Below are 13,078 nucleotides of genomic sequence, written 5' to 3' on the forward strand. Positions count from 1 at the left end.
ACAGGAAGAAAAAGCAAAGTAAGAGATGGAGAGAAAAAAAGAAAATGCTTTAGAGTAGAAAATTTTATGTATTCGTGACTTTGTCCTTACCCATAACTACTTCACATCTGGGGACAATGTATACCTTCAGATCAGCGGCACTGCTATGGGTACCCGCATGGCCCCACAGTATGCCAACATTTTTATGGCTGATTTAGAACAACGCTTCCTCAGCTCTCGTCCCCTAAAGCCCCTACTCTACTTGCGCTATATTGATGACATCTTCATCATCTGGACCCATGGAAAAGAAGCCCTTGAGGAATTCCACCATGATTTCAACAATTTCCATCCCACCACCAACCTCAGCCTGGTCCAGTCCACACAAGAGATCCACTTCCAGGACACACTACAGTGCTAATAAACAATGGTCACATAAACACCACCCTATACCGGAAACCTACTGACCGCTATTCCTACCTGCATGCCTCCAGCTTTCACCCTGACCACACCACACGATCCATCGTCTACAGCCAAGCTCTGCGATACAACCGCATTTGCTCCAACCCCTCAGACAGAGACAAACACCTACAAGATCTCTGTCAAGCTTTCTTACAACTACAATACCCACCTGCAGAAGTAAAGAAACAGATTGATAGAGCCAGAAGAGTTCCCAGAAGTTACCTACTACAGGACAGGCCTAACAAAGAAAATAACAGAACGCCACTAGCCGTCACCTTCAGCCCCCAACTAAAACCCCTCCAACGCATTATTAAGGATCTACAACCTATCCTAAAGGATGACCCAACACTCTCACAAATCTTGGGAGACAGGCCAGTCCTTGCCTACAGACAGCCCCGCAACCTGAAGCAAATACTCACCAACAACCACATACCACACAACAGAACCACTAACCCAGGAACTTATCCTTGCAACAAAGCCCGTTGCCAATTGTGCCCACATATCTATTCAGGGGACACCATCACAGGGCCTAATAACATCAGCCACACTATCAGAAGCTCGTTCACCTGCACATCCACCAATGTGATATATGCCATCATGTGCCAGCAATGCCCCTCTGCCATGTACATTGGTCAAACTGGACAGTCTCTACGTAAAAGAATAAATGGACACAAATCAGATGTCAAGAATTATAACATTCATAAACCAGTCGGAGAACACTTCAATCTCTCTGGTCACGCAATCACAGACATGAAGGTCGCTATCTTAAAACAAAAAAACTTCAAATCCAGACTCCAGCGAGAAACTGCTGAATTGGAATTCATTTGCAAATTGGATACTATTAATTTAGGCTTAAATAGAGACTTGGAGTGGCTAAGTCATTATGCAAGGTAGCCTGTTTCCTCTTGTTTTTTCCTACCCCCCACCCCCAGATGTTCTGGTTTAACTTGGATTTAAACTTGAAGAGTGGTCAGTTTGGATGAGCTATTACCAGCAGGAGAGTGAGTCTGTGTGTATATGGGGGGGGGGGATGTGAGAAAACCTGGATTTGTGCAGGAAATAGCCCAACTTGATTGTCATGCACATTGTGTAAAGAGTTGTCACTTTGGATGGGCTATCACCAGCAGGAGAGTGAATTTGTGTGGGGGGTGGAGGGTGAGAAAACCTGGATTTGTGCTGGAAATGGCCCACCTGATGATCACTTTAGATAAGCTATTACCAGCAGAACAGTGGGGTGGGAGGAGGTATTAGTTCATATTCTCTGTGTATATATAAAGTCTGCTGCAGTTTCCACGATATGCATCTGATGAAGTGAGCTGTAGCTCACGAAAGCTTATGCTCTAATAAATTGGTTAGTCTCTAAGGTGCCACAAGTACTCCTTTTCTTTTTTAGATTTTAAAGTATTTCTTTCACAGGAATCCCACAGATCCATAAAACTGCAGAACAGTGTTACTGTGCAAGGCAGAGGAGAGAATAGAATTGTTTTTTATTTGTTTTAAATAACATGACACAGATCAAGTTCTAATTTGGAAAAAGGGAAAGAGTTCAAATAATTAAAATGAAATTAAGTGGATGCAGGGCCCAAATGTGCAGGGTGTCCAGTGCCCTCACTTCCTTTGGACTACAGTGGGTATTTAGAGCACTCCCTGTTACACAGGATCAATCATTCAGAGAGGGAAACCAAGCAGTAATTGTTGAATGCATATATACACATACCATGTATGGGATCATTAGTTCCTTAGGTGATCAACAGACCCAGTACATTTTTTTCTTATCTTGGGAAATAAATTATAAATAATGTATTTTGTGTCAGGATAGTCAAAATCAGCTGACACGCTACTGCTATCAGTTTCTGACCAAACTTTAGGAATAGTTTTAGGCATAGAGAGCGGCGGGCCTTTGTCCATGAAATTAATTTCCTCTGTTTGCTTGTATTTGACAAATTTCAGGGTACAGCATAAGATATACCTCTGAAGACAGGAGGGTTTTTTTAATCAAATGCCAGTGAAGCAAATATAGCCATTCTATGCAGGCAATTTTTTGTATTTTAACTGTATGTTTTTAATTCTGAGTTGCCCACGTGCTATAGCTATTATGTCATTTTTCCACATTTCAGAAGTAATCTCTCTTTGTCAAGTGCTTTGTTTTCCCAATTAATTTGTGCAAAATTTAGTTCTAAAATTTACCATTTAACAATGTTTCTGGGGAGACTTAACCCTGTTTTGACAGATGTTATACATTTTTTGAGTATGAGGGCATTCAAACCCAGCACCTCCCTGTGGCCAATTGCTGGCTACTTTTCAAATTATTTCCTTAAACTAATATCAAGTAGAGGTAATTTTTATTTTGATAGAATACATTCTCTTTATATTTTATTCCATTTTGGGTTCACTTGATGACAAAAAGTTAAACTATTCTATTTCTGTCATTAAATGTGAAGACAATAAAAAAGGACTTAAAGCAATTTTCCTGGAAAACTAAAGCTGTTCATATGTTCTATATTTCTCGGAACCATAACATAACTTTGCAGTGCCCTCTACTGTACATCTCAGCAACTCCCAAGCAGCATTTGGTGTGGCAGCCTTCGGGTCACTCCAGCAGCAGCTGGTGTGGCTGTTCTAGGGCCAGCTGCTTGGGCGCCCCTAGGTCAGCCACACTGGCTGCCTGCAGAAGTCATGGAGGTCACAGAATCAGTGACTTCCGCGACCTCCATGACAGACAGAGAGCCCTAATCAGACAGCACAAAAATGGTGTCTTGCTCGTAAAAGCAAAGCCATCCACCAGTATTTTCACTTACAATGCAACACCTATAAACTCCACATACACCCCAAAACAACCTAAGCATATTATTTCTAAAAATAAAAGATATTTAACTCCAAAAAATTTAATTCCACTATTTCTCTTGAGTTTAACTCTATATATAAAAAAGAAAAATACTGTCTCTAACTTTTCTGCTTGTTAAAGACATCTATCTTTCCTGAGCAGTTTGCTGACTCCTCCTTTCTGACAGTGCTTTATCTTTATTTCTCACAAACTAATTTCCCCCCAAACAGCTTATCCTGTTTCCTCACATTATGAAACAGGCCACATTTTTGTAGAACTTACAATGTCTACCACAATGCATCAGCAAGACTGAATTGCTAAAGAATTACTTTTAAAATGTTACTCCGGAGGGAATTCTCGGCCAAAAAAGTAAAAATTCTGCGCACAATATTTTAAAATTCTGCAAAATTCCACATATTTTATTTATCAATAAATAAATGTGGGGGTTCCAGCATGGCAGTGGGGAGCACGGCCACTGGCTGCAAGGAGGTGGGAGATCACCGTGCAGCCCCTTCTTGGGACATGGACTTGACGGTAAGGCTGCACCCAAACCTGACACAGCACAAGCGCTGAGCTTGCCCTAAAACACCCCAGGGCCCTGCCCCTCCATGCCAGGTGCACCAAGATAGCAAGCAAGAGGGACAAAGCTGTCCCCCAATCTAGGTATGGGTCAAGCAAGCTCAGCCCGGCAGGATCCAAGTGGGGATGGGCTTAGTGTGGAGGGATCCAGGAGGGTCTGAGAGGGTTCTGTGTGGTGCAATTTAGGTGTGGGCAGCTCTGCAGAGGGGCTTGTTGCAGGGTTTCAGATGTAGAGGGAATGGGACTCTGCAGGGGGATCCAGGTCAAATGGTTGGGGCTCACCAAGGAGGAGGTCTGGGTGTGGAGGAATGGGGCTCAGCAGGGGTGTGTGGGTGTGGGGGATTAGTGGGGTGAGAGTCCGGGTGCAGCTGGTTGGGGCTCAGTGGGGTGGGGGTCCGAGTGCGGGGAGCTTGACAGGATGGTCCAGGTGCTGGGGGGGGGCCTCATCAGAGTGGAAGTTCAGGTGTGGGGGTCTCAGCCAGGGTGTGGTCTGGGTGGAGGGGTGGGGGTCCGGATCCAGGGGGGAGATTCTCAGGAGGGAGTCTGGGTGCAGGGGGCTCAGTAGGGGGATTCTGGGGGAGGGGGGAATCTGGATGCATGGGGTTTGGGCAGATGGATGCATGAGGGAGCAGCTCTCTGTACAGTGACCCCTTCCCCGCAGCTGAGGAGTGATGGGGGGGTTTTTTTACAGTTGTTTTAGGTTTCCTGCATGATCTCCAGATAGGTTTCTTGATTTTTTTTCTTCCAATATTCCTGCTTGAGGTGGTCCCATCTGGAGTATGTAAGGTACAGGAAATGGTTCCCTCAGTATTCTAAGGTACTTCTGAAGAGCTGTTTAGCATATTTGGGGTTGTATGCAGTGGTCAGAGCATTATAGATAGTGAGTTCTCTGGAGATGATGTTTTGTTTCTTGCATCTGCTCAGAGAGTAGATGTTGCTGTTCAGTCTGGCTTTCTTCTTCATGTTATGAAGTTTCCATTTCTAAAAAAAAGTGTTTCTCTAAACAACTCTTCTTTTCCAAGACTGAAGGAGCTCACAACATAAGCTGCACAAAACTGACACCAAAAACTTTTAAAGTGGTCACTTTCACAACATGATATCAAAATACCTCATAATACATATGCTGGGACTGATTAGAGCCTGGATGAGAGCTTTGCATTAGCACAAGTAAAAATTACTCTTCCTAAAAGTAATGGGGACAAAGCTGATTTTGTTGTTGTCTGACAAGATAAAAAAATATGGAGTACAAATTTAGGTAAAGTTACCTTAGTAAAGTTACCACAGAATCACCAACATGTCCATATACTTACACCGAAACTGAATAATTTAGAGAATATTTGAGTTCCAATTATATCAATTATTTTGAAGAAGAATGCAAGGAAGAAAATTTAGCTAAGCAGTAACTAAAATAACAGTTTTCTTACGTACATATCCTCAGTTCTAGATATCCTATATAACGTAATACCCCCCAAAATACATGAACAAAAAAGTATGTTACTATATAACATTCAATTGTTAAAATATGCTTAAAAAATAAGGCTACGGATTTAAAGAGAGCTAGTCCTATAAAAATATCAACTCTACCTGAATATCCCATGAGAGGTGTCCTGCTTCTACAACCTGATCTACTAGAAGAGAGGGGTGTTTTTCCTATCCAGGCACTATTAAGACCTCTTGCAGAAGAAGAGCTTGTAAAATTCATTGTGCTAACATTTTCTGCATACGAACTCCTGTCCCCAAAGTATGAATCTATGAAAAAAATAAAAAGCATCTCTTGGAAAGATAATGCATAGATCAGTTTGCTGCTTAAGTCACACAAACGCCATAAAATAAAATTAACACAATCAGACATGAAGTGTTTTGTTTGAAAAGCAATACAAATAAGGAAAAATAGTTAAAAGATTGTTAAGAGCTCTTAATGGAGAAAGATTAATATATCCAGTCACAGAACCCAATGGAACTTTGCTGTATTGATATTAATATTTATATAATCCAAGTATAAAAAGAGGAAAAAGTGAACTTCAGTAAAATGCTATTTTGAAAACCAACTCATATTGATATGATAATTTCTCCTTAATGTCATTACTTTATACTGACAGCAAATTCCCTGCTTAGGTTGTTACACTAATATTATGTGATAAAAAGCCAGATACAATGCATAATTTCACATAAGAGGGATTTCTAGGCCTATAAAAGGGGCTGCTCTATTTATCAGATTTTCTACCTTCAGTTTCCTGTCAATTTCCCAAGTCTAAAAAGTGTCATAAAAAGAATATATTTGCCTAATACTGAACACACATTTTAAAGGGTAATAAAAACAAAGAGAAAGAACCATATTCAAAAACTCATTCAGTGAAATTATCTTCTTCTGCCTATATGGTTCAACTCAAAGTCATACAATTTAAAATTTAAGAACTGGCGTTTTTCCTGGAATTTCTTTTACTGATGCATTTTAAGATTGATCTGCACTGTAAATTCTATGATGGTGCATTTACCTCAAAATCTGCTCTCATTTTAGTACACTAGAAACACTACAGCAGCACAGATGCAGTGTAGACGCTTACTATCACAAGAAAGGGGTTCTTTGGTTGCTATAGTAAATCCACCACTCCAAGATAATTCTTTCATCAACCTAGCAAAGTCAACACAAGGGCTTAGGTCAGTTTAACCACATCACACAGGGCATAAAATTTTTCACAGCCCAAAGTGATGTGGTCAGATCAACCTAACTTTGTAACAAAGAGCAGGTAATCTGTGTTTATTTAAGATCTTTAACTGATTTTAAATCTATTCTCTTGAGATAAATTGTCATAAATATAAAGGGAAGGGTAAACCCCTTTGAAATCCCTCCTGGCCAGGGGAAAGCTCCTCTCACCTGTAAAGGGTTAAGAAGCTAAAGGTAACCTCGCTGGCACCTGACCAAAATGACCAATGAGGAGACAAGATACTTTCAAAAGCTGGGAAGAGGGAGAGAAACAAAGGGTCTGTGTGTCTGTCTATATGTCTCTCACAAATCTTGGGAGACAGGCCAGTCCTTGCCTACAGACAGCCCCGCAACCTGAAGCAAATACTCACCAACAACCACATACCACACAACAGAACCACTAACCCAGGAACTTATCCTTGCAACAAAGCCCGTTGCCAATTGTGCCCACATATCTATTCAGGGGACACCATCACAGGGCCTAATAACATCAGCCACACTATCAGAGGCTCGTTCACCTGCACATCCACCAATGTGATATATGCCATCATGTGCCAGCAATGCCCCTCTGCCATGTACATTGGTCAAACTGGACAGTCTCTACGTAAAAGAATAAATGGACACAAATCAGATGTCAAGAATTATAACATTCATAAACCAGTCGGAGAACACTTCAATCTCTCTGGTCACGCAATCACAGACATGAAGGTCGCTATCTTAAAACAAAAAAACTTCAAATCCAGACTCCAGCGAGAAACTGCTGAATTGGAATTCATTTGCAAATTGGATACTATTAATTTAGGCTTAAATAGAGACTTGGAGTGGCTAAGTCATTATGCAAGGTAGCCTGTTTCCTCTTGTTTTTTCCTACCCCCCGCCCCCCCCAAGATGTTCTGGTTTAACTTGGGTTTTAACTTGAAGAGTGGTCAGTTTGGATGAGCTATTACCAGCAGGAGAGTGAGTTTGTGTGTGTATGGCGGTGGGGGGGATGTGAGAAAACCTGGATTTGTGCAGGAAATAGCCCAACTTGATTGTCATGCACATTGTGTAAAGAGTTGTCACTCTGGATGGGCTATCACCAGCAGGAGAGTGAATTTGTGTGGGGGGGTGGAGGGTGAGAAAACCTGGATTTGTGCTAGAAATGGCCCACCTGATGATCACTTTAGATAAGCTATTACCAACAGGACAGTGGGGTGGGAGGAGGTATTGGTTCATATTCTCTGTATATATATAAAGTCTGCTGCAGTTTCCACGATATGCATCTGATGAAGTGAGCTGTAGCTCACGAAAGCTTATGCTCTAATAAATTGGTTAGTCTCTAAGGTGCCACAAGTACTCCTTTTCTTTTTGTCTATATGCTGGGTTTCTGCTGGGGATAGACCAGGAATGGAGTCTTAGAACTTTTAGTAAGTAATCTAGCTAGGTATGTGTTAGATTATGATTTCTTTAAATGGCTGAGAAAAGAACTGTGCTGAATAGAATAACTATTTCTGTCTGTGTATCTTTTTTGTAACTTAAGGTTTTTGCCTAGAGGGGTTCTCTATGTTTTTTCATCTAATTACCCTGTAAGATATCTACCATCCTGATTTTACAGGGGGGATTTCTTTATTTCTATTTACTTCTATTTTTATTAAAAGTCTTCTTGTAAGAAAACTGAATGCTTTTTCATTGTTCTCAGATCGAAGGGTTTGGGTCTGTGGTCACCTATGCAAATTGGTGAGGCTTTTTATCCAACATTTCCCAGGAAAGGGGGGGTGCAAGTGTTGGGAGGATTGTTCATTGTTCTTAAGATCCAAGGGTCTGGGTCTGTAGTCACCTAGGCAAATTGGTGAGGCTTTTTACCAAACCTTGTCCAGGAAGTGGGGTGCAAGGTTTTGGGAAGTATTTTGGGGGGAAAGACGCGTCCAAAAAGCTCTTCCCCAGTAACCAGTATTAGTTTGGTGGTGGTAGCGGCCAGTCCAAGGACAACGGGTGGAATATTTTGTACCTTGGGGAAGTTTTGACCTAAGCTGGTAAAGATAAGCTTAGGAGGTTTTTCACGCAGGTCCCCACATCTGTACCCTAGAGTTCAGAGTGGGGGAGGAACCTTGACATAAATACACCAACATACAGGAAAGCAAAGAACCATCTGAAATTAGATTTACAATTTTTGATCCATCTTGTGTTAAATAAAGCAAGAATATGTTTTCTCATATCTGAAGTCTGCATTAAATGTAAAAAAAAAAAAAAAGCATTAACATAACAAGGTCTTTAAAAGAAAACATCGTTGTATCCTATAATATTTTTTGAAAATATGGTACATTGGTTTCTAATACATTGCACTTAGAAACAGCTAAATGCCTAATGGATTTCTTGAAATTATTTCCAGATGGTTGGCACAAAAATCTGGAAAATCAGAAATTACAGTTTCTGTAAACTGTAAATTACAGTTTACACCACCACATTTATGTAATAGAAATCTTGATCACAAAATACTATGACTGAAATACCATTAGAGTACTTGACATTCACTAGTCCTTAATCCTTGGAGTAACCATAATATTTCGTATAAACAGTTGTTCCTGCAGTATACCAACTGCTGTACAGTATCAGTTGATTTTTTAAATGGCACCCACAGTATTACTCATATAGGCTTGAAGTACCTCTGTATGATCTTCAATAGTTTCCATTAAATAATCTTTGACCCTAGTGTCCTAATCTATGAACATAATCCTGCACATTGAGGCAAGGGGAAGTTAGACAACACTACAGTAAATTGTGTCATGGGCTCCTACACCTCCACACAAGCCAGCACAACATTCCCATTCCACATACAAGAAAATAGGTGAGGTATCTCAAAAAGATATTAGGTAAACCGTAAATGTTGACTTTTTAACGATACTCAATGTATATATATCAGCACGAGTGCTTTGAACTTTGATCACTGGTACTTGGCTGGCCATGCACCTCCCATTTAATGGTATACACCATAACCCTCCTCCCCACCTGTGCTGAAACCAGGGCCCTACCTCTGCTGAACACCTGCAAGCTGCCACATATTCAGCTGTCAGTACTCTAATCCACAATACAGCTTGGGTGGCTCTGAGTCCAAACACATTTTGTGTGTTCTCATATGCTCCAGAATATGGAGTACTCCAAGCTTTACTATGGGCTAGAGGGCATACTAAATGAAAGCAATCAGCTGTGGTGGGTGGGGGCTCAGCACACATGCTGGGCTCCAAGTTGTTCAGCCTCAAGGACCAAAACCTGTACCACTGAAGCCAATAGGAGTTTTATCATGGCTTTTATGGCCCTGTCTTGAGGGCCAAAAAGAGTATGGTTTTTAATTGCATTAGCGGGGAGTAGCTTAACACAACTGCAAAATTATTAGGGCAGTCGATTAATCGCAGTTAACTCATGCGATTAACTCAAAAAAATTAATTACCATTAAAAAAATTAATTGCTATTAAATCACAGTTTGAATTGCACTGTCAAACAATACCCATTGAAATTTATACAATATTTTGGACATTTTCATATATATTGTATTCTGTGTTCTAACTGAAATCAAAGTGTATACTTTTTATAAATATTTGCACTGTAAAAATGATAAACAAAAGAAATAGTATTTTTCAATTCACCCCCTACAAGTATTGTAGTGCAATCTCTGTTGTGAAAATGCAATTTACAAATGTAGATTTTTTTTTTGTTCCATAACTGCATTCAAAAAGAAAACAATGTAAAACATCAGAACCTACAGGTTCACTCGCTCCTACTTCTTTTTCAGCCAATCACTAAGAGACAAACAAGTTTGTTTACATTTACAGGAGATAATGGTGTCCTCTTCTTAGTTACAATGTCACCAGAAAGTGAGAACAGGCACTTTTGTAGTCGGCATTGCAAGGTATTTACATGCACGATATGCTAAACAGAAGTCTTAAAAGAGCAACACACTGATGCAGAAACTACAGAACCCAAACCACCAAAAAAGAAAAACAACCTTCTGCTGGTAACATTTGACTCAGATAACAGAAATGAACATGCATTGGTCCATACTGCTTTGGATTGTTATCGAGCAGAACCTGTCATCAGCATGGACCCATGTCCCTTGGAATGGTGGTTGAAGCATGAAGGGACATTGAGTCTTTAGTGCCCCTGGCATGTAAATATCTTGCGATGCCAGCTACAACAGTTCCATGGAACACCTGTTCTCACTTTTAGGTGACACTGTAACAAGAAGCAGGCAGCATTATCTCCTACAAAGGTAAATAAATGTGTCTGTCTGAGCAATTGGCTGAACAAGAAGTAGGACCTGCAGCCTCTACAGTTTTAAATTGTTTTATTTTTGAATGCAGGGGTTTTTGTACATAATTCTACATCTGTACATTCAACTTTCATGATAAAGCGATTGCACTACAGTACTTGTATTAGGTGAATTGAAAAATACTTTTTCCTTTGTTTTTTTACAGTGCAAATACTTGTAATCAAAAATATATATAAAGTGAGCATTGTACACTTTGTATTCTGTGTTGTAATTGAAATCAATGTATTTGAAAATGTAGAAAACATTCAAAAATATTTAAACAGTATTCTATTAATGTTTAACAGTGCGATTAATTGCATGATTAATCACAATTAATTTTTTTGATCGCTTGACAGCCCTAAAAATTGTTAGACTACATTTTAAAAAACATTAAAAGGGCTTTTCAGTCATGTTAGATTTACTGAGCTAATACAACTGAAAATGACACCTTTCCTACCCATCAAGATAGGGCTTGTGGGAACAGGCTATAAGGGCTTATCTACATGAAACTGCATCATTTTAACTATACTAGCATCGTTAAAATAGTACTACCATCTCACAGATACACTGGTATAAAATGTGCTTCCCTAAGGGAACGGGACTAAGCTCTACTGAGCTAACAGTATACTTTATACTGGCATAACAGTGTCCACAACCTAGAGGTTGTACCAGTGTAACTATTTTGATTAAAAAGTTACACCTCTAACTAAAATAGTTATACCAGTACAAAAAGCATGCACAGACCAGACCCTTTAAATGATGAGGCTACTTCCTGCAAGGAAAGAGGTTTTATTGAATCAGCTGAGGACTTTATCTGATACTGTTAATTCTTCCTTACCCCAACCATTTTAGGTAATTAAAAGTAAACTGTGAAGCAAATTTTGAAAATGTGAAGGAATTTTTGATGGGTTTAGAAAGCAAACTGTTTTTCTTATTTATATGTTTATTTTAACATTAGCAATATCACATCTCCCCACTTTCTTCTCATTATGGGAGATCTGAGTATTGCTGTCAAAGGAGACTTTAATTGGAGCTGCAGTTCCAACTCCCTCAAAAGGAGAAGAGCATCTTCCTTACACAGGCAGCCCGTCTAACTGTTCAGGGCGGATGGGACAGAGATGGTTCAGGGACGGGATACACGTGGATGCAGGAAGCTGTGTAACATTGATGCCCTGGGGTTACAGATTCCCGTTAACCCTTCCCAGGAGCAGCGGTTGGCCTGGGTGGGTTGGCGGCCAGGGAGGGCACCGCGGGAGGGGGGCCGATCTCCATCTAGGGCTCTAGGCTGCTCAGACGACCCCGTACAGAGGGCCCGGCAGCTCGCGCAGGGCGTGTCGGGGTTCGTCCAACCCCCACTGCTCCCCACCTCCTGCTGCCGCAGAGAACGGCTGCGGCCCCGGGGTGAGGCGCCTGCCGAGGGAGTCTGCCTGTCGCGGGGGGCCGGCCGGCTCCGCTCCACCGCCCGAGCGGCCGCCGGCGCTGCCCGCCGTGCTCAGCGGGGTTTGCAGCAGCCCGAAATGGTAGCGGGGCAGGTGCTCCGTCCCGGACGAGGAAGAACAGCGGCCCGAATAGGAGGCGGAGGCAGAGGCCTCCTCCCGCGCTGGCGGCCTCCTTTCATCGCTTCCCCGCAGCATCCCCCTCAACGCCGGTCGGCCCCAGAGGCCACACACAAAATGGCGGCACCGGCGACGACATGAAACCCGCGCATGCGCAAACAGGAAAGGGCGCCCGCCGTCGCAATCCAGTGTGCTGTGGCCGCCTGGAAGCCATTTTGTTTTGGGAATCGTAAGAGCGCTGGGGAGTGTTATGGGGCTGGACCTTTAAGTCCCCGACATGGGAGGGGGTATACAAAGCAACTGCTGCTGCACTGTGGGAGCAGCAAAGATGCAAAAGCCCCTTCGGGAAGAGTACTGGAGCTTCCCTTTGTCCCACACGCTGCTCCTAGCCCGGCCCCCCCCGTGATCCAGTCAATGTTCACAAGCCCCTTGGTCTGCTACAATACCCATATACCGTGTGCCGCCATCCCGTCCTCCACTTCTCCTGCAGCGAGATTTTCTCCAGGAGCTCCCTCCCCCCGTCCCATCTTCCTGAACATTTCTTCTACTCCAGGTGTTCCTGCCCTTCCCCTTCCTTTAGCAAAGATAAGGTTGAGGGTGAGATGATCACAGTCTATACCTATGTACATGGAGAACAGCTATTTAATAAGGGGCTTTTCAGGCTCAGGTTCAATGGGGTTATAGTGAAGATACCC

General features: G+C 41.9%; 1 protein-coding gene across 1 annotated transcript in view; it reads right to left on the minus strand.

Annotated features, from left to right (window-relative positions):
- MSH4 (mutS homolog 4) overlaps positions 1-12,854 on the minus strand; it is a 54,434-nt gene extending 41,580 nt beyond the window's left edge. Inside the window, exons 1-2 of the mRNA XM_073357309.1 lie at positions 12,194-12,854; positions 5,426-5,590 (exon numbers count right to left, since the gene is read on the minus strand). Coding sequence (XP_073213410.1) covers positions 5,426-5,590; positions 12,194-12,461 — 433 coding nt within the window. The 5' untranslated portion in view covers positions 12,462-12,854. The remainder of the gene's footprint in view (positions 1-5,425; positions 5,591-12,193) is intronic.
- Between the last annotated feature and the right edge of the window lie 224 nt (positions 12,855-13,078).

This window comes from Lepidochelys kempii, chromosome 8 (assembly GCF_965140265.1).
Source record: "Lepidochelys kempii isolate rLepKem1 chromosome 8, rLepKem1.hap2, whole genome shotgun sequence".
Taxonomy (NCBI): Eukaryota; Metazoa; Chordata; order Testudines; family Cheloniidae; genus Lepidochelys; species Lepidochelys kempii.